This window comes from Periplaneta americana, chromosome 2, assembly GCF_040183065.1.
Source record: "Periplaneta americana isolate PAMFEO1 chromosome 2, P.americana_PAMFEO1_priV1, whole genome shotgun sequence".
Taxonomy (NCBI): domain Eukaryota; kingdom Metazoa; phylum Arthropoda; class Insecta; order Blattodea; family Blattidae; genus Periplaneta; species Periplaneta americana.
The window spans coordinates 6,366,393-6,389,844 of NC_091118.1; the positions used below are offsets into that span (position 1 = coordinate 6,366,393).

Sequence of the window (23,452 nt, forward strand, 5' to 3'; positions counted from 1 at the left end):
ACAAAAGTGCTGTTTTTTTTTTTTTTTTTTTTTTTGTTAGAAATTAGCTTCTCAAATCTGGACTCTATATTCGATACAAACACAGTGATATCGTTTACTAGTTCAAGGAGATATACGCTTTTGTTTTGATGGCAGAGATAGACAGAAACATACTTAGCATAAATACAAGGTTGCAGACCAGAGGTATTCTTGCATTCTTTGATCCAAAACTGGTCGGTGCTCTGCGAAAAGAAGTACGTATAGTTTCACCATTCGATCATTCATTCATAATTTTCTGCCCAACGGCAGGTCTTTTACTACAAGTCCAGTATTCTGCAATCTTTCCTTTCTTCTGCCTTCCTCTTAGTCTCCGCATGTGATCTGTAGGTTATAACTTAATGTCGTCTATCATCTGATATCTTCTTCTGCCCCGAACTCTCCAGTTCACCATTCCTTCCAGTGTATTCTTCAGTAGGCTGTTTCTTCTCAGCCAGTGACCCAGCCAAAATCCTTTTCCTCTTCCTGATAATTTTGAGCATTAGTCTTTCTTTGCCCAATTTTGCTAGAACAGCTTCATTTCTTCTTCTGTCTGTCCACTTCGCACGCACGATTCTTCTCGATATCCACATTTCAAATGCTTCTAATTGTTTCTCTTGATCTTGTGGCAATGTCAACGTTTCGCCTCGTCATCCAATGCCTAACTCCACAAAATGAATTCACTAATCCATTCATTAGTTCTTTTCCCCAAGGTCTGCACAAGATGCTCCTTTTTCTGTTAAAAGCTTCCTTTGCCATTGCTATCGTCCTCTTGACTTCATGGCAGGATCTCATGTTACTAGTCACAGTACATCCCAAGTATTTCAGTAGTTGTTCACTTGTTTAACTGCCTCATTCGGGATTGGCAAGTAGGTGCATATTCGAATGATTTTTTCTTTAATATTGTGTGGAATTTCAGTCAGTTCAGCTCATTTGTCTAAAATCGAATTCAGTATCCACCAGTGGCTGTCATAATTTTTTTAGTTTCTCCAGAAAAATAGTAATATACAGCTTAAAAGTTTTCAAACTTAATTGCATCCATGCAAAAGGAAACTCGGAATTTCTCGTCTCATATCGGACATAGCTAAATTTACCATTATTTAATATATCAGAATAAGTCAAAGTTCTTTTTGTGAAGTGATTTGAACCAGACTTCAAATTTCATTACAAATATTTCGGTTTTATCTCTGGTTGTTATTATATTAACGTCTTGGCCTTGCAAACTTTATTCATAGTGTTTGTAAGATATATCAGCAAGGAAGGCACGTCTAAGAAGAAAAGTAGAATAGATTGGAAAATAAGTTTCCGTATTCTGATTTCTCATATTGGAGATAGAAGTTGGCTGCTAGCAACTGGTTTTCAATAATTTAATTTTTTCGATTTTACACGGATTTGATATTTCGAATGGAGTATGTGTACAGTAGTGGGGGGCAATAAAAGTCTTACTCGAAAATGGGTACCATCTGCAAGAAGTTTGGCAAGCACTCATCTAGAAGACCCTTGGCCCATTAGAAATATTCGAATTAGTCTACGTTCTGGGAAGTTTGATGGTCCACAGCACATATTTTAGGGCTCATCATGAAAATATGAATTACAGTATGTACTGGTAGTGTATTCGATCTGTCACCCAGTTCTTAAAACTTCATAATGAAAATGAAGATTGTTTTCCTGCAGATGTTCAGTTTATTTGAGAGCCAATAACATATTTCATTTAACACTTAGGGAAAAAATAGGCAGGATGAGATGTTTTATTTGAAAGCCTCTATCCAAACTTTACACTTTGGTAGCTTTTGCCTCATTTCCTAATGCTCTATACCAGCCATCAGCTTGATTCCTTCATGAAACCTGTTGCTTCAAGCCAGACTATCACCTAACTACCTGAGCTTTCTCTAATCCAGATTTGTTATATTACAGAGTTACCAGGATCAGCTGGGGAAGCTGAGACAAGAACTGCAGGCTGAGAGGGAGATGAGGCATCAGCTGGAAGAAGTAAGTGTGAACTGTTGCCATGGTTACGGTTACGAGGGATTTTACGAGCTCCATTCAATCAGTACTAGGCAGCGCATTTTCGTTCCCAAATAAGATACGAAAGTTATCGGTTAGTATATCATGAAGTTTTAGGGTTCAAACTCTGACCCTAAATGCTTACGTCAGGACGCTATGAAAGGTATAACCTAGATCGGTACAGAATAATAATAAAGGATGACAGCTGTAAGTGGCATTGCTACTGAATTGAAATGGTCTGTCTAGATACTTTTTAATGTCACAAACGCACTAACACTGCGAAACTAGTGCTCTACAAAATGTTAGTGCTACATATGACAGAAAATATAATTAGGTCGATAATAATACTGAAGTAGTACATACAATATACATTATACAACATAATAGTAAACATGATACACATTAACTGTATTTACATTATATACAGTTAATCCATTTAACGAAATCAACTCCATTCTGGTGAACAAAAGCACAGGTGCAATCTGAGATTATGAAACTCATGTCTTTTACCATAACTGGTTGGTAGGTAGCCATTGCTCTGGTATCATGGCAAGGAAGCCATCAGCCGTCCTGCAGTCCAGTGTTTTCCTGTGACGGTGAGTTGACCAGGCAAAGCTTCGCAATTTTCCAGGTGGTGCTTATCCATGATTACGTTCTTTGCACATTACTCACAATTGGGTGAGAGGGAGATACTGATTCGATATAAATGACCTGCCAAACAACCATGCCTGGTCAGAAGGCGGACGCTGAATTTCTTGGTTCTTGAGGGATGATGTTTAAAGTTTTGAGAAGGGGTTCCCATGATTTACCTTTAGCTGATTCCCTTATTCTGTTGGAAAGTTTATGTTTATATTGGAGTTTTTCATTGAATTTAACAGAAAGAAATGATTTTTGAGTAATTTGGTTTTGTATTAGGGTGTAGCCTTTCTTAGCCAATTGATCCTCTAATTCATTACCTTTTACGATAACTGTCGGTAAAAATTTGTTGAAAACCATGAAAATGTTCTTCTTATGTCACATGACGTTACAGCGACATAATTATACCAAAATCAATATACAAATTAACAGTATTTACATTTATATACAAATAATTAATTTATCAAAACCTTCCCATTGCAGTGACTGAAAACATATATTCTAAGGTTATGAAATGCAATTCTTTTACGAATGTCACAATTTTTTTTAAACGCGAGATTGATTTTGAAATGATATTGACATTATCAGAAGTAAATACGTTGTTATTGTAATGTTCTTCAGAAACAGTGACTGTACGTCTTTAATTGCTGAGGAATCTGTGCTGTTAAAAAGATTAATGACATTTATCTTGGTTTCATAATATTTGGCATGACACAGATTGGCCTCTAACCAAGTACCCCAACACGTAACAATTGGTTGTGGAGGGACTGGAATTTGAGGTGTTATATGCCTAAGTTTTGACACTCTTGATGAAACCTTCAAAAATACTATCTTAAAATTAGAAATAAAAGTATGAACACCACAGAAATTAGTTCGAATTTCCCCTGGTACTCTATTTGAAGGATGTGCTAAATAAGTGAAATGAATAATGTTTGGGTACAGCCTTTTGAGACTGTCTAACATTTGACATGTTAGTAGAAACTTCTTTATGGGTCCATGAGGTGAAATTGTACCGATAACATTTGCAACATATCTTCCTACAGTATCCGTAGTCTCACCTACAGACACCCATATTTTGTTGTTGCCCACAGTATTACGTATGCAATTCAGCACAACAGTAGGTAATGCCCATGCATTGTTGAGTTTCATGGTACTTTTCTGTTCATATACTTCTCAGTGAAGTTCTTAAAGTATTTATTTTCCAGTTTCTTAAAAGGGATGTCAGCACAGATTATCATATCATATAAATCACTAAAAAGTCAGATTGGTTACTAACATCTGTGTCCGAAATTGGTCAAGTAATAAACAACCTCAAATGTTCGTGATGTTGTAGTGTCAGACAATATATTTTGATACCAGTGCGTTTTCGCACTTTCAGTTCTACCAGAGCGGGTAGAAGAGAAAGTGACGATACTTCCACTAGTCCAGCGATTCGTCGCAGAGCGGCGCTCGCTCTGCTTTCTGTTCTCAGTTTCAGGAGCGCTATTCGAGTCAATGCAGATGTTTTTAAAATACCCACTAGATAAAAATATATTATAGTTTATCACAATATTTTACTTATTTAAAAAATGTAATACTACTACATTAGCTACTCTTGAGTTATATCATACACTCCATAATAAGCAACTGTAAACTGGAACATTGTGTCAGCTTCAGAGAGAAGAACGCAAAAAAAGTACAGCTTTGCAAAACTGCACATTTTTGTGTTGTTGTAAGTTCATTTTGACACAAAATTAGAGTTTTCGATGTACAAGAAAGTATAATATAATATATCAAATGGGACATTATATTTTCACCAATACTTTTTTACTACTGCCAGAGCGGGTAGAAGATGTTACTTCTTCTACTTCAGTGGATCGTAGCCAAGTGGCGGTAGCCCTGTTTTCAGTGCCCAGTTTCAGGATCGCGGTTCAAGTGAATGCAAAAGGTTTTTAAAAATAACCCATTAGATAAGAATGTATTGTGAAGTACTTAGTTACAATATTTTACTTGTTTAAAAATGTAATATTACTACGGTATATTAACAAATTGTGAGTTATATAACACAACCCTCAATAGTAAATATAATAATTAACCGAAAAATGGAACATTATGCCGGCTTCAGCCAAAAATACGCAAAAAAAAGTACAGCATCGCAAAACTGAAAATTTTTATGGCATTATAAAGTACGCATTGACATGAAATTATAGTTTTTATACACAAGAAAGAATGTAACATAATAAAGGAGACACTTTATTTTCACCAATAGTTTTTATCTACTATTTAGTTATTAGTTGCAGTTGTATCTGGTTCATACGTAATTCATGGGAACAAAAAATATTACGTGCAACTTAGATTCATAAATTAAGCTTCGATATTATATGTATGCTAATGTAAGTTTTGATCTTTTGAAATACCTTGGTTATTTTGTGTTTTGTAAAATTAAAACAATTTGGTAGCACTGTATTAAGTAGTTGTATGCTACTTATTGGAGAATATTAAATTAACGACTTTTCCATGAGGTCTATTACTTTCTCATATGCTCGATTAGAAATCTCTTATGATGTGGAAACGTAATAAACAACTGTAATAAAATTGTAAACCAGATTAAGATCTAGCCTAGATGCAAAGTAGAATTATACTGCACTTTTGTTACCGAAATAGCTTTTACGTTAATTACGACTAAAGTGCTATTATTAAAAATAAAATAATTAAACATGTATATTTAATGAAGTAGAAGCTAGGTGCTTGGATTCAATTAGGAGTTCACAATTAGCACTTTAATACAGCACATTTTTTAACCGGCACATAGATTAAAAAATCTTCACATGTAGAAAGTCTATGGTAATCATCACAAGATAATCATATTCTAATTCCAAAATATCGCTCTAGAGGATCCTAGTTAATTTTTTTCTGTCTGAATATATTTAAATCTGCTATCCCACAAGAATTAATATATTTCGCTAGTGCTCTGAATTGTCACTCTAAATAATTCAAGGGTTCTTTCTTAGGCAAACGTGTTCTTTATATTGTCAATTACGTGTCATATATTTTCTAAAATCGTGTAATGCTAGAATCCTTTGTACAGGGCAGACGAGGAAGTCTTTGAGTTTAGCGTATCTGCAAGGTCTTTCATTCACCTTTGAATTCTTTTGTATTCTCACTTTCCTCGAACCCATCATAGTTTATGACTCTAAAAATGTATCGATTTTGAAAAATTCACACTAAACAGCTGAAATGCTGGTCTGGAGTTCATTCACTGGAAGGAATTACGGTCAATGTAACTAGACATAATTTTGGGCATTCAGGTGTGGAGTAATGGCACATAAATGCATACAAGCGCATGATTAGTTAAGGTGTTCTTCTGATTTTCGGGTGTCACATCCAATTATTTTTTACTCGGATATTTAACGATGCTGTATCAACTGCTGGGTTATTTAGCGTCAATGGAATTGGTCATAGCCAGATAGTATTTGGTAAGGATACATTGTTATGAGAAAGGATTGATGTCCTCTTCGTTGGATATTTTCTCTTCTTTTCTTTTTTTAAGATATCGAGGCAAGTTTGGGAAATATGTGTTATGGCATACGGTTTTGGTCACTAGTTCTTGCGTGGAAGTCCAACCTCTTTACTGGCAATAATAAATTTATCGGCTCTTACAATCAAAAGTCACCCTCGGTAGCGCAGTTGATATAGCGCTGGCTTTCAATGCTCTAGGTTGCGGGTTGGATCCCGGCTGAGATCAATGGCATTTAAGTGTGTTTAAATGCGACAGGCTCATGTCAGTAGATTTACTGGCATGTAAAAAAACTCCTATGGGACAAAATTCTGACACACCGGCGAAGCTGATATAACCTCTGGAGTTGCGAGCGTCGTTAAATAAATCATAATTTAAAAAAAAAAATCACAATCAAAACCGCAGAAAAATGGATATCACAGATATAAGAACGAGCATACACTTGTCTGTATTCGTGGAATTGCTCTACACCACTTCTGAAAAATAGTCTAGTCTATGGATGGATAAAAGAAAGCCTCTTCCTTACAGATTATACAGTATAATTGGATTTACATCAAGAACAAAACAATTAGGCTTATTACTACTCGCTCACATAAACGGCACAATAAAAATCACCCGAACAGCACAAGAAATATCTTCTTAATTCCATAGCAGAATGAGTTCTACCTGCTCTGTCCACAGTATTAAGAGGAAAACTGCAATCTCAGAACGATCGCCACGCCAATGTTTCGCTCAGTTGCCTTGGAGACACTAGGGGGTTTAAAAGTCCCATTAGACCCTTGCCGAGTTATCACACTTTCTATTCTAAACGCTGTGGTTCTACTTTGCACACTTTACACAGTATGTTTTCATTTTTTATGCACAAATAATCCTTCCCAAATTGCGATATAACCGAATGTAACGTGGATCTTGCTGGAGGCATTCTTCAGGAAGAAAGAAAAGATGAAAAATAAAAAAAAATGTTGTTGTTAGACAGTATATAGTTTACGAATTATGCTTAAATTAAATTAAGCTGTAGTAACATCGAAATTGGACAAACTTGTGTTCAGAGACAAGGCCACTTAAACAGAAATACAAACCAAAATGAAATACAATGTAACATGGATTCATAATTTAAAAATAATATTAACACAGAAGTCTAAGTGAAAATGCAACTTACTCAGTATTAGCATCAGATCACAATGTAGTCATAACTTGGCGTTTAACATAAACAACATCGACAATGGAAATGCCTGTATTGTACTGTGATTCATAGTCTTTGCATACCTGCTTGCAATTCTACCCTGCTTATGCAGTCACGTGATGTAATAGATGTACCAGAAGAAACTACTTGATCCGCTGTACGTTTGGGAACAGAAATGCGCTGCCTAGTCATTGCAGGGTTTAATAATGATAAAAATAATAATTATTATTATTAATATAATTTTCATTAATAATAGGAATATATTACTATTATAACCATAAAACCATCATAATTGTTATCATGTTTGTGATCAAGTTATCGACATCTGACGTTCTTCTCAACCAGGTTTGCTTTTGATTATAGAGTAAAGAGGAAGCACTGCGACGTCATCGAGAAGGACTGCAGGCAAAGGGGAAGAAAGTGAAGAAACTGGCGGAGGAACTGCAAACGGAGCTCCAGAAGACAGCAGTAAGTGTGAACTGTTGCCATGGTTACAGTAATGAGCCTTGATTGATACAAACTGTTACAACAGAGATTGCGACCAGCTGCAGTTGGAGAGCAGACATAATTAAAGTTTTCAGGTTAGAACTACTACTGCTGCTGCTGCTGCTGCTATTGTTACTGTCACGACTACTGACATTATTTGTAGTTATTGCTACTGTCACTACTACTGACATTACTGTAGTAACTGTTACTGACATTACATACATGCATATATTTCAAATTGGTATTTCGTATTCCTTGATTCGTCATATTTCTTAGTCGTTTGTAATTTCGCCGGTTGTCATCAGTTTTATCCCGTCTATATTTTCTGTAAGCGGCATCCCTGTCAGTCATCAGGTCTTTTATCTTAGTTGTCATCCATGTGGAGGCTCCTGTTTCGGGTTCAATAATTTTGGCTGGTGTATTGTTAAAATTGGGAGGATATGGTTTATTGCGTGTATTTGTCATTTTGGTTAATTTTTCTGTATTTAATTATATTTGAATTTCTATTAGATTGGTTGATGGTGGAATTGTTAGTTTAATTTGTATACGTCAAACGGATTTGAAGTCTTTAATTGCTTATTCTTCTGTAGCTCATATAGGAATTGTTATTGGTGGATTAATAACGTGCCAGGCACCTTTTAACACGTTTAGTTTTGCGTGGAGCGTGATTGTCGTACAGTGACACAATAAGTCCATTAAGAATGTCCACTTTGTCATCCACTGAGCGTGCAGTCCAGATCGTGTGCCAGGGCAATTGCACAGCATCCTCATAGAAACTAGTCTCGTCAATGCGTTTCAAGTCGCAGGATGTTATTGTATTTGGCTTCATTTTAGGGCATTGTAGTGAATAGGTTAGATAAGTGATGTGATGAGCTGATATGCCTGGTGCAGGTAATTGTCCGTATGACAGTACCCTGTCCTTGTTCTTAGTAATAATCAGGTCTAGTAACGTCTCGGATGTTGCAGTGTGATGCGTTGGCAATAGTGGTAAAATGGTCATATTATACGATTCGAACATTGTCAGAATTTCTCGAGTGTTGGGCGACTCGGTGGCTAGCAAGTTGGTATTGAAATCTCCCAAGTTTAGAACGTGTTCATAATGTGGTGATAAGTCCAATAATGCGGTTTCAACCTCCATTGACATACTAAGTCTGGGGGGCTTGTGTACGACACAGACTAAATATTTCTTATAGGAAGTGCAAATTTCTATAAACATAAATTCTGGACTGGCTGCATATAAGTTGGGTGACTGGCGTAAAACTCTTGGATGCAGGTCTGAACGCACGTCGACAGCACAACCACCTCCCCTTTTTTCCAACTCTGTCATTTGGACAAAGAACTAGCCAGGTAAATCCACTAGAGAGGAGGAGAGGGAAGGTTTTAACCATGTTTCAGAAATGAGGTAACATGGATGTTCAAGGGAGCGAAGATGGAAAGTATTTCGTGATAGTGTGGTATTAACTTTTGGGCATTTAAATGGGGTACCTGCAGTACGAAAGACTTACTATTGACCAAGTCTGCTTTCAGAATGTCAGTTGTCTGTGCCGTTGTTGTCTGTGCCGATGTCACAATGTAATGGCATTAAAAGCATTGCCAGTATCTTGAAGACGAAAAAGGCGATAGCTAAGTGACAGGAGTCGAGAAATGTGAGAAGTTTTGAGTGGGTTAGCTGAGAGCATAGCTGACGTGTGATTTATATAGTGCTGCTTTATTTTTTTTTTATGAAGCCTCCTCATTCGCCAGCCAATTTGCTGGCAACATTTTCTAAAGAAGCTGCTTATTTCTTCACTAGCATCTTATCTTCAAATCTCAGTGACTAAAATTCACTCATTTACAAGTTGAACATGTCCAACATTAACGCTGCCTGAAAGCGATAATCCCGCTGAATTTACTAGCAGCTTCGAAAGAAGCCACTTGTCAGGACTTCAGGGACTGAATCTCTGAACAACTGGTGAATACATCTGCCATCAGTGCAGGCATGAGCGGTGATACAGGCAGCTGTCTACAAACCACACTTGGTTAGACGCATGTGAAGTATGTGTTGTATCATTGTCCTGTGTAATTGGATCCTCCAATGATAATTCCATATAAAGTAAAGATTGTGCTCCCCGATCTTAAGGCGAAAAGGAATAATTCACTTTACTACCACTACAAAAGAAAAAAAAATGAAAACTAATATTAAAATATTCCACTCTTATAAACAGTTAAGTAATAAGAGAAGATACGACCATGTAAATGTTTTATCAGCTAGCGAATTTTGCCGCCAGGTAACGACAGAAGAAGCTAGGAAGTATCGTTAGAAGGAGAAACATGTTCATCAATCTGAAGTGACAAGAGGCCAAGGACTTCGACAAGTTTGGAATAGGTTAGAGGAGGTGTTAGCTAAGTCACTGGAGGCAGAGGACTGTGACAGTGCTAGAGGAAGGACATTGCTATCCCATTTACCTGCTGTTAAGTTATAATAAGCATCGAAATAGAAATAGAATGTTTTTGTTAACCAGTGGGAAATGGCAGAACATTGAAATTGAATTTGTATCCTAGACATGACAGTTGACAAGTAGGATGTATAATTTTCTGAATTTTCATTTGAGGATCTTCTTCGGTAATGTAAGAATTTCTGAGTCCTAAGTAATGAATTCTCTATAACGGAATGTATATGGCAATATACTGAGGGAGTAGGTGATCTGTCTCCCTTTTCTTTTAGCTGTAATCATGAAAATCTGGATTACATACTGGGAGGGCAGTAGTTCCCAAATTATGTGTCGCGACACCCTGGGTTGTCATGTAAAGATCTGAGAAATGCATTATACAGTAAAACAAACAATGCCTTATTAACATACATTTATGTTGTACTTACAAACACAACGTTGAACATATCAATACAAATTTTTTTTAATACGTAGTTATGAAGTAAAAAATAATAAATACCACAAAAATGCCGGTTTTGTTTTTTATAAATTAGCTTCTCAAATCGGGACTCTGTATTCGATATAAACACAGTGATATCATTTACTAGTTCAAGGAGATATCTCGCTTTTGTTTTGATGGGAGAGATAGACGAGAAACATACTTAGCATAAATAGAAGGTTGCAAATAATAAATACCAAGAATTTACTAGCTTCTGTTGCAAACCCGAGGTATTCTTGCATTCCTTTGATCCAAAACTGGTCGGTGTTCTGCGAAAAGAGGTACGTATAGTTTCACCATGCGATCATTCATTCATAATTTTCTACCCAACGGCAGGTGTTTTACTACAAGTACAATATTCTGCAATCTTTCCTTTCTTCTGCCTTCCTCTTAGTCTCTGCATATGATCCGTAAGTTATATCTTAATGTCGTCTATCATCTGATATCTTCTTCTCCCCGAACTCTTCTCCCGTTCACCATTCCTTCCAGTGCATTCTTCAGTAGGCAGTTTGTTCTCAAGCCAGTGACCCAACCAATTCCTTTTCCTCTTCCTGATCAGTTTCAGCATTATTCTTTCTTCACCCACTCTTGCTAGAACAGCTTCATTTCTTCTTCCGTCCGTCCACTTCACACGCACGATTCTTCTCGATATCCACATTTCAAATGCTTCTGATTGTTTCTCTTGATCTTATGGCAATGTCAACTTTTCTGCTTCGTCATCCAATGCCCAACTCCACAAAATGCAATTCGCTAACCTGGTCCTTAGTTCTTTTTCCCAAGGTCTACAGAAGATGCTCCTTTTTCTGTTAAAAGCTTCCTTTGCCATTGCTATCGTCCTCTTGACTTCATGGCAGCATCTTATGTTACTGTGTTTTATTATGTGGAATTTCAGTCAGTTCAGCTCATTTTTCTAAAATCGGATTCAGTATCCACCTGTGGCTGTCAAAATTTTTTGAGTTTCTCCAGAAAAATAATAATATACAGCTTAAAACTGTTCAAACTTAATTGCATGCATGCAAAAGGAAACTCGGAATTTGTCGTCTCATATTGGACACAGCTAAATTTACCATTATTTAATATATTAGAATTAATCAAATTTCTATTTGTGAAGTGATGTCAATCAGTATTCAAATTTCCTTACAAATTTTTCGGTTTTATCTCTGGCTCTTTTTATGTAAATCATCTTGCCCTTGCAAACTTTATTCAAAGTGTTTGTAAGATATATCAGCAAGGAAGGCACGTCTAAGAAGAAAAGTAGAATAAATTGGAAAATAGGCTTCCATATTCTGATTTCTCATATTGGAGATGCGCTACATTAGAAGTTGGTTGCTATCAACTAGTTTTCAATAATATAATTTTTTCGATTTTACATGGATTTGATATTTCGAATGGGGTATGTGTACAGTAGTGGGGGGGGGGGGCAATAAATGTCTTACTATGAAATGGGTAGCATCTGCAAGAGGTTTGGCAACCACTCATCTAGATGACCCTCGGCCCGTTAAAATATTCGAATTAGCCTACGTTACGAAGTTAGATAGTCCACAGCACATTTTTTTCGAGCTTATCATGAGAATACGAAATACAGTATGTACTGGTAGTGTATTCGATCTGTGGCCCATTTCTTAAAACTTCATAATGAAAATGAAGTTTATGTTCCTGGAGATGTTCAGTTTATTTGAGGGCTCATAACATTTATTTAACTCTTTAGGGAAAACCATAGGCAGGATGAGAGGCTTTATTTCAAAGCCTCTATTAAAATATAATACGTTGGTAGCTGTTGTCTCATTTTCTGATGCTTTATACCAGGCCATCAGCTTGATTCCTTCATGAAACCTGTTCCTTCAAGTCAGACTATCACCTACACAGCTGAGCTTTCTCTAATCCAGAATTGTTTATATATATTACAGACTTATCAGGATCAGCTGGGGAAGCTGAGACAAGAACTGCAGGCTGAGCAGGAGATGAGGTGCCAGCTGAAAAAGGTAAGTGTGAACTGTTACCATGGTTACGGTTATGAGGGATTTTACGAGCTCCATTCAATCAGTACCAGGCAGCGCATGTTCTTTCCCAAACAAGTTAGGAAAGTTATGGATTACTATATCATGAAGTTTTATGGTTCAAACTCTGACCCTAAATGCTTACGTCAGGATGCTATGAAAGGTATAACCTAGATCGGTACAGAATAATAATAAAGTATGACAGCTGTAAGTGGCATTGCTACTGAATTGAAATGATCTGTCTAGATACTTTTTAACGTCACAAACGCACTAACACTGCGAAACTATTTAGTGCTACATATGACAGACAAAAGCATAGGTATAATCTGAGGTTCTGAAATTCATGTCTTTTACCATAACTGGTTGGTTGGTAGGTAGCCAGTGCTCTGGTATCATGGCAAGGAAGCCATCAGCCGTCGTGCAGTCCAGTATTTTCCTGTGACGTTGAGTTGACCAGGCAAAGCTTCGCAATTTTCCAGGTGGTGCTTATCCATGATTACGCTCTTTGCACATTACACACAATTGGGTGAGAGGGAGGTGCTGATTCTATATAAATGAGCTGCCAAACAACCATGCCTCGTCAGACGGCGGAAGGCTGCCACTGCTGAATTTCTTGGTTCTTCAGGGATGATTTTTAAGTTTTGGAGAAGGAGTTCCCATGATTTACCCTTAGCTGATTCTCTTATTCTGTTGAAAAGTTTATGTTTGTATTGGAATTTAACAGAAATAAATGATTTTTGAGTAATTTGGTTTTGTATTAGGGTGCAGACTTTCATAGCCAATTGATACTCTAATTCATTACCTTTTACCATAACTGTCGGTAAAAATTTGTTTAAGCCATGAAAAAGCTCTTCTTATGTCACATGACGTTACAGGGACATAATTATACCAAAATCAATATACAAATTTACAATATTTACATTTATATACAAATATCTCATTTTTCAAAACCTTCCCGTTGCAATGACTGAAAACATACATTCTAAGGTTATGAAATGCAAATATTTTACAGAGGTCACATAAAATTTGTTTAAACTGACAATGTTCTTTGTACGTCACATGATGTTACAGGGGCATATTTATAATAAATTACATCATTGTTATTTAATGACCCCATTTCATCTTTCTTATTTTACGTTATAGTACCTTTGATGTCACGCATTTGAGAATAGCCAGGCTTTTTTTTTTTAATGAAATATTACATTTTTAAGTTTTTGTTTCACACTGTCGGACATAGTTCCATCGGCAGCAGTATTATTTGGTTCATTGTTGGATTTTTGCAAATAGATAATTGATTTTGAAATGATATTGATATTATCAGAAGTAAATACGTTGTTATTGCAAAGTTCTTCAGAAACAAGTGACTGTACGGCTACAATTGCTGAGGAATCTGCGCTGTTAAAAAGATTAATGACCTTTATCTTGGTTTCATAATATTTGGTATAACACAGCCTGGCTTCCAACCAAGTACCCCAACTCATAACAATTGGTTGTGGAGGGACTGGAATTTGAGGTGTTATGTCCCTAAGTTTGACACACTTGATGAAACCTTCAAAAATACTATCTTAACATTAGAAATAAAAGTATGAACACCACAGAAATTAGTTCGAATTTCCCCTGATACTCTATTTGAAGGATGTGCTATATAAGTGAAATGAATAATGTTTGGGTACAGCCTTTTGAGACTGTCTAACATTTGACATGTTAGTAGAAACTTCTTTATGGGTCCATGAGGTGAAATTGTACCAATAACATTTGCAACATATCTTCCTACAGTATCCATAATCTCACCTACAGACACCCATATTTTCTTGTTGCCCACAGTATTACGTATGCAATTTAGCACAACAGTAGATAATGCCCATGCATTGCTGAGTCTCGTGGTACTTTTCTGTTCATATATTTCTCAATGAAGTTCTTAAAGTATTTATTTTCCAGTTTCTTAAAAGGGATGTCAGCACAGATCATCATTTCATATAAGTCACTAAACAGTCAGATTTGTCACTAACATCTTCGTCCGAAATTGATCAAGTAATAAACAACCTCAAATGTTCGTGATGTTGTACTGTCACACAATGTATTTTGGTACCAGTGCGTTTTCGCACTTTCAGTTCTACTTTACATACTTTACTTAGTATGTTTCCATTAATTATGCAGAAAAAATCACCCTCAAATTGCGATATAACCGAATGTAACTTGGATCTTGCTGGAGGCATTCTTCAGAAACAAAGAAAAGGAGAAAAATAAAGAAATATTGTTGTTAGACAGTATATAGTTTACAAATTATGCTTAAATAAATTAAGCTGTAGTGATATCGAAATGGGACAAACTTGTGTTCAGAGACAAGCCGACTCAAATAAAAGTACGAATCAAAATGAAATACAATATAACATGGATTCATAAATTAAAAATAATATTAACACAGAAGTCTAAGTGAAAATGCAACTTACTCAGTATTAGCATCAGATCAGAATGTAGTCATAACTTGGCGTGTAACATAAACAATATTGACAATGGAAATGCCTGTGCTCTACTGTGATGCATAGTCTTTGCGTACCTGCTTGCAATTATGTAATAGATGTACCAGAAGGAACTACTTGATCCGCTGTACGTTTGGGAACAGAAATGCGCTGCCTAGTCATTGCAGGGTTTAATAATGATAAAAATAATTATTATTATTATTAATATAATTTTCAATAATAATAATAGGAATATATTATTATTATAACCATAAAACCATCATAATTGTTATCATCGTCATAGCAATCATGTTTGTAATCAAGTTGTCGACAGTTGACGTTCTCCTCAAACAGGTTTGCTTTGATTATAGAGTAAAGAGGAAGCACTGCGACTTCATCGAGAAGAACTGCAGGCAAAGGGGAAGGAAGTGAAGAAGCTGGCAGAGGAACTGCAAATGGAGTGCCTGAAGACAGCAGTAAGTGTGAGCTGTTGCTATGGTTACGGTAATGAGTCATTATTGATACAAACTGTTACAACAGAGATTGAGACCAGCTGCAGTTGGAGAGCAAATTTAATTTCAGTTTTCATATTAGTAGGGCTATTACTACTGTTCAAGTACTGCTACTACTACTACTACTACTACTACTACTACTACTACTACTACTACTGCTACTGCTAATGTAGTGACTGCTACTGTTATTACTAGTACTGACATTACTGTATTCATGGCTATTGTCACTACTACTGAAATTACTGTAGTTATTGTTACTGTGACGAATACTGACATTATTTGTAGTTATTGCTACTGCCACTGCTACTGACATTACTGTATTTACTGTTACTGACATTAAATATATGCATATATTTCAGTTTGGTATTTCGTATTTCTTGATTCGTCATATTTCTTAGTCGTTTGTAATTTTGTAGGTTATCAGTACTACCCCGTCTATATTTTCTGTAAGGGGCATCCCTGTCAGTCTTTTATCTTTATTGTCGTCCATGGTGCTGGCACCATTTAACACGTTTAGTTCTCCGTGGAGCGTGTTTGTCGTACAGTGACACAATAAGTCCGTTAAGAATGTCCACTTTGTCATCCACTGAGTGTGGAGTCCAGATCGTGTGCCAGGGCAATTGCACAGCATCCTCATAGAAACTAGTCTCGTCAATGCGTTTCAAGTCACAGGATGTTATTGTATTTGGCTTCATTTTAGGGCATTGTAGTGAATAGGTTAGATAAGTGATGTGATGAGCTGATATGCCTGGTGCAGGTAATTGTCCGTATGACAGTACCCTGTCCGTGTTCTTAGTAATAATCAGGTCTAGTAACGTCTCGGATGTTGCAGTGCGATGCGTTGGCAATAGTGGTAAAATGGTCATATTATACGATTCGAGCATTGTCAGAATTTCTCGAGTGTCGGGCGACTCGGTCGCTAGCAAGTTGGTATTGAAATCTCCCAAGATTAGAACGTGTTGATAATGTGGTGATAAGTCCAATAATGCGGTTTCAAACTCCATCGACACACTAGGTCTGGGGGGCTTGTATACTACACTGATTAAACATTTCTGACAGGACGTGCAAATTTCTATAAACATAAATTCTGGACGAGCTGCATATTGGTTGGGTGACTGGCGTAAAACTCTTGGATGCAGTTCTGAACGCACGTAGACAGCACAACCACCTCCCCTTTTTTCCAATCCTGTCATTTCGACAAAGACCATAGCCAGGTAAATCCACTAGAGAGGAGGCGAGGGAAGGTTTTAACCATGTTTCAGAAATGAAGATAACGCTGATGTTGAAGGGAGCGAAGATGGAAAGTGTTTCGTGATAGTGTAGTATTAAGCTTTGGGCTCTTAAATGGGGTACCTGCAGTGCGAAAGGCTTACTATTGACCAAGTCTGCTTTCAGGATGTCAGTTGTCTGTGCCGACGTCACAATTTAATGGCATTAAAAGCACTGCCAATATCTTGAAGACGAAAAAGGCGATAACTAAGTGACAGGAGTCGAGAAATGTGAAAAGTTTAGAGTGGGTTAGGTGAGGTCATAGCTGACGTGTGATTTATATAGTGCTGCTTTATTTGCTTTGAAGAAGCCTCCTCATTCGCCAGCCAATTTGCTGGCAACATTTTCTAAAGAAGCTGCTTATTTCTTCATTAGCATCTTATCTTGAAATCTCAGTGACTGAAATTCACTTATTCACAATTTGAACATGTCCAACGGTAACGCTGCCTGAAAGCGATAATCCTGCTGAATTTACTAGCAGCTTCGAAAGAAGCCACTTGTCAGGACTTCAGGGACTGAATCTCTGAACAACTGGTGAATACATCTGCCATCAGTGCAGGCATGAGCGGTGATACAGGCAGCTGTCTACAACCCACACTTGGTTAGACGCATGTGAAGTATGTGTTGTATCATTGTCCTGTGTAATGGGATCCTCCAATGATAATTCCTTATAAAGCAAAGGTTGTGCTCCCCGAGCTTATGGCGGAAAGGAATAATTCCCTATTACTACAACTACAAAAGAAAAAAAATGAAAACTAATATTAAAATATTCCACTCTTATAAACAGTTAAGAAATAAAAGAAGATACGACCGTGTGAACGTTTTTCAGCTAGCGAATTTTCCCGCCAGATTTTGATTCTGGAAAAACATTAAGGTAACGACAGAAGAAGCTAGGAAGTATCGTTAGAAGGAGAAACATGTACATCACACTGAAGTGACAGGAGGACAATGATCTGGAATAGGTTAGAGGAGCTGTTAGCTAAGTCACTGGAGGCAGAGGACTGTGTCAGTGATGGAAAGAGAAGGACATTGTTATCCGATTTACTTGCTGGTAAGTTATTATAAACATCGAAATAGAAATAGAATGTTTTTGTTAACCAATGAGAAATGGCTGAACATTGAAATTGAATTTGTATCCTAGACATGACAGTTGACAAGTAGGATGTATAATTTTCTGAATTTTCATTTGAGGATCTTCTTCGGTAATGTAAGAATTTCTGAGTCGTAGGAAATGAATTCTCTATAACAGAATGTATATGGCAATATACTGGGGGAGTAGTGATCCGTCTCCCTTTTCTTCTAGCTGTAATCATGAAAATCACGATTACATACTGGGAGGGCAGTAGTTCCCAAATTATGTATCGTGACACCCTGGGTTGTCATGTAAAAATCTGAGAAATGGATTATACAGTAAAACAAACAATGCCTTATTAACATACATTTATGTTGTACTTACAAACACAACCTACTTATAAGGTAAAAAATAATAAATTCGATAAGGATTTTTTTCTTTTTTTTAAAGAAATTATCTTCACAAATCGGGACTCTGTATTCGATACAAACACAGTGGTGACATTTACTAGTTCAAGGAGATATCTCGCTTTTGGTTTGATGACAGAGATAGACGAGAAACATACTTAGCATAAATACTAGTTTGCAAATAAGTCTTGCATTCTTGCATTCGTTTGATCCAAGACTGCTCGTTGCTCTGCGAAGAGAAGTACGTATAGTTTCATCACTCGATCATTCATTCATAATTCTATGCCCAACGGCAGGTGTTTTACTACAAGTCCAGTATTCTGCAGTCATTTCTTTCTTCTTCCTTCGTCTTAGTCTCCGCATATGATCCGTAAGTTATATCTTAATGTCGTCTATCATCTCAATTCCTTCTCTTGATCTTATGGCAATGTCAAATTTTCTGCCGCGTCATCCAATGCCCAACTCCACAAAATGCAATTCACTAATGTGTTCCTTAGTTCTTTTTCTCAAGGTCTACAGAAGATGCTCCTTTTTTTGTTAAAAGCTTCCTTTGGCATTGCTATCATCATCTTGACTTCATGACAGCATCTCATGTTACTAGTCACAGTACACCCCAAGTATTTCAGTAGTTGTTCACTTGTTTTACTGCCTCATTCCGGATTGGCAAGTAGGTGCATGTTCGAATAATTTTTTCTTTAATATTGTGTGGAATTTCAGTCAGTTCAGCTCATTTGTCTAAAATCGGATTCAGTATCCACCTGTGGCTGTCATAATTTTTTGAGTTTCTCCAGAAAAATAATAATATATAGCTTAAAACTGTTCAAACTTAATTGCATGCACGCAAAAGGAAACTCGGTATTTTTCGTCTCATACTGGACAGAGCTAAATTTTGGATCATTTAATATATTAGAATTAATCAAATTTCTTTTTGTGAAGTGATGTCAACCAGAATCCAAGTTTCCTTACAAATTTTTCGGTTTTATCTCTGGCTGTTATTATGTTAACATCTTTGCCTTGCTTACTTTATTTGAAGTGTTTGTAAGATATATCAGCAAAGAAGGCACGTCTAAGATGAATATTAGAATAAATTGGAAAATAGGCTTCCATATTCCGATTTCTCATATTGGAGATGCGCTACATTAGAAGTTGGGTGCTATCAACTGGTTTTCAATAATATAATTTTTTCGATTTTACATGGATTTGATATTTGATATTTCGAATGGGTTATTTGTTCGGTAGTAGGGGGGGGGGGTGTAAAAGTCTTACTCTAAAATGGGTACCATCTGCAAGAGGTTTGGCAACCATTCGTCTAGAAGACCCTTGGCCATTTATAAATATTCGAATTAGCCTACGTTCTAGGAAGTTAGATGGTCTACAGCACATTTTTTTTTAGGCCTTATCAAGAAATTACGCAGTACAGTATGTACTGGTAGTGTACTCGATCTGTGGCCCATTTCTTAAAACTTCATAATGAAAATGAAGTTTATGTTCCTGGAGATGTTCAATTTATTTGAGGGCTCATAACATTTAACTCTTTAGGGAAAAAAATAGGCAGGATGAGATGATTTATTTGAAAGCCTCCAACCAAACATTATATGTTGGTAGATGTTGTTTCATATCCTGATGCTGTATACCAGCCATCAGTTTGATTCTTTCATGAAACCTGTTGCTTCAAGTCAGACTATCACCTAACTAGCTGAGCTTTCTGTAATTCAGAATTGTTTCTATATATTACAGAGTTACCAGGATCAGCTGGGCAAGCTGAGACAAGAACTGGAGGCAGAGCAGGAGATGAGGCGCCAGCTGAAAAAGGTAAGTGTGAGCTGTTACCATGGTTACAGTTATGAGGGATTTTACTAGCTTCATTCAATCAATGCCAGGAAGCGCATTTTCGTTCCCAAACAAGTTAGGAAAGTTATCGGTCAGTATATCATGAAGTTTTAGGGTTCAAACTCTGACCCTAAATGTTTACGCCAGGATGCAATGAAAGGTATAACCTAGTTGGGTACAGAATAATAATAAAGGATGACAGCTGTAAGTGGCATTGCTACTGAATTGAAATGATCTGTCTAGATACTTTTTAACGACACAAACGCACTAACACTGCGAAACAAGTGCTCTACAAAATGTTAGTGCTACATATGACAGAAAATATAATTAGGTCGATAATAATACTGAAATAGTACATACAATATACTGGTAATAGTAAACATGATACACATTAACTGTATACACTCTATATACAATTAATCCATTTAACCAAATCAACTCCGTTCTGGTGAACAAAAGCATAGGTATAATCTGAGGTTCTGAAATTCATGTCTTTTACCATAACTGGTTGGTTGGTAGGTAGCCAGTGCTCTGGTATCATGGCAAGGAAGCCATCAGCCGTCCTGCAGTCCAGTGTTTTCCTGTGCCGTTGAGTTGACCAGGCAAAGCTTCGCAATTTTCCAGGTGGTGCTTATCCATGATTACGTTCTTTGCACATTACGCACAATTGGGTGAGAGGGAGGTGCTGATTGTATATAAATGAGCTGCCAAACAATCATGCCTGGTCAGAAGGTGGAAGGCTGCCACTGCTGAATTTCTTGGTTCTTCAGGGATGATGTTTAAATTTTGGAGAAGGAGTTCCCATGATTTACCTTTAGCTGATTCCCTTATTCTGTTGAAAAGTTTATGTTTGTATTGGAGTTTTTCATTGAATTTAACAGAAATAAATGATTTTTGTTTAATTTGGTTTTGTATTAGGGTGCAGACTTTCTTAGCCAATTGATAATCTAATTCATTACCTTTTACGATAACTGTCGGTAAAAATTTGTTTAAGCCATGAAAAAGCTCTTCTTATGTCACATGACGTTACAGCGACATAATTATACCAAAATCAATATACAAATTTACAATATTTACATTTATATACAAATAATGTATATATCAAAACCTTCCCCTTGCAGTGACTGAAAACATATATACTAAGGTTATGCAATGCAAATATTTTACGAAGGTCACATAAAATTCTTTAAACTGACAATGTTCTTTCTACCTCACCTGACGTTACCGGGGCAAATTTATAATACATTACATCATTGTTATTTAATGACCCCATTTCATCTTTCTTATTTTACGTTATAGTACCTTTAATGTCACGCATTTGAGAATAGCCAGGGTTTTTATGAAGTATTATATTATTAAGATTTTGTTTCACACTGTCGGACATAGTTCCATCGGCAGCAGTATTATTTGGTTCATTGTTGCATTTTTGTAAACAGATAATTGATTTTGAAATGATATTGACATTATCAGAAGAAAATACGTTGTTACAAGTGACTGTACGGCTTCAATTGCTGAGGAATCTGCACTGTTAAAAAGATTAATGACGTTTATCTTGGTTTCATAATATTTGGCATGACACAGATTGGCCTCCAAACCAAGTACCCAACACGTAACAATTGGTTGTGGAGGGACTGGAATTTGAGGTGTTATGTCCCTAAGTTTTGACACGCTTGATGAAACCTTCAAAAATACTCTCTTAAAATTAGAAATAAAAGTATGAACACCACAGAAATTAGTTCGAATTTCCCCTGATACTCTATTTGAAGGATGTGCTAAATAAGTGAAATGAATAATGTTTGGGTACAGCCTTTTGAGACTGTCTAACATTTGACATGTTAGTAGAAACTTCTTTATGGGTCCATGAGGTGAAATTGTACCGATAACATTTGCAACATATCTTCCTACAGTATCCGTAGTCTCACCTACAGACACCCATATTTTGTTGTTGCCCACAGTATTACGTATGCAATTCAGCACAACAGTAGGTAATGCCTATGCATTGTTGAGTTTCATGGTACTTTTCTGTTCATATACTTCTCAATGAAGTTCTTAAAGTATTTATTTTCCAGTTTCTTAAAAGGGATTTCAGCACAGGTCATCATATCATATAAATCACTAAAAAGTCAGATTGGTTACTAACATCTGCGTCCGAAATTGATGAAGTAATAAACAACCTGAAATGTTCGTGATGTTGTAGTGTCACACAATATATTTCCAGTGCGTTTTCGCACTTTCAGTTCTACTTTGCATACTTTACACAGTATGTTTGCATTTTTTATGCAGAAACTATCCTTCCCAAATTGCGATATAACCGAATGTAACGTGGATCTTGCTGGAGGCATTCTTCAGAAAGAAAGAAAAGATGAAATAAAGGAATATTGTTGTTAGACAGTAAGCTTATATGGTTTACTAATTATGCTTAAATTAAACTAAGCTGTAGTAACATCGAAATGGGACAAACTTGTGTTCAGAGACAAGCCGACTTAAATAAAAGTACAAACCAAACTGAAATACAATGTAACATATATTCATAAATTAAAAATGATATTAACACAGAAGTCTAAGTAAAAATGCAACTTACTCAGTATTAGCATCAGATCAAAATGTAGTCATAACTTGGTGTTTAACATAAACAACATCGGCAATGGAAATGCCTGTGCTCTACTGTGATGCATAGTCTTTGTGTACCTGCTTGCAATTATGTAATAGATGTACCAGCAGAAGCTACTTGATCCGCTGTACATTTGGGAACAGAAATGCGCTGCCTAGTCGTTGCAGGTTTTAATAATGATAATATTTAATAATAATAGGAATATATTATTATTACTGTTATTATTATTATTATGTTCATGAAACCAATGTCATAATTATCATCAACGTCATAGCAATCATGTTTGTAATCAAATTATCGACATCTGAGGTTCTTCTCAACCAGGTTTGCTTTTGATTACAGAGTAAAGAGGAAGCACTGCGACTTCATCGAGAAGAACTGCAGGCAAAGGGGGAGGAACTGAAGAAGCTGGCAGAGGAACTGCAAGTGGAGCGCCAGAAGACAGCAGTAAGTGTGAGCTGTTGCCATGGTTACAGTTACTGAGCAATGATTGATACAAACTGTTACAACAGAGATTGCGACCAGCTGCAGTTGGAGAGCAGACTTAATTTGAGTTTTCAGACTAGAA

The 23,452-nt window shown here is 36.4% G+C and overlaps 1 protein-coding gene across 6 annotated transcripts in view; it reads left to right on the top strand.

Moving 5' to 3' along the window:
- LOC138712185 (uncharacterized) overlaps positions 1-23,452 on the top strand; it is a 59,532-nt gene that overhangs the window by 32,309 nt on the left and 3,771 nt on the right. For 4 of the 6 annotated variants that reach the window (XM_069843688.1, XM_069843720.1, XM_069843705.1 and 1 more), the window contains 6 exons: positions 1,930-2,004; positions 7,698-7,802; positions 12,635-12,709; positions 15,555-15,659; positions 20,181-20,255; positions 23,227-23,331. In XM_069843688.1, the coding sequence (XP_069699789.1) occupies positions 1,930-2,004; positions 7,698-7,802; positions 12,635-12,709; positions 15,555-15,659; positions 20,181-20,255; positions 23,227-23,331 (540 nt within the window). The remainder of the gene's footprint in view (positions 1-1,929; positions 2,005-7,697; positions 7,803-12,634; positions 12,710-15,554; positions 15,660-20,180; positions 20,256-23,226; positions 23,332-23,452) is intronic. The other 2 variants (XM_069843712.1, XM_069843728.1) reach the window with 2 other exon arrangements.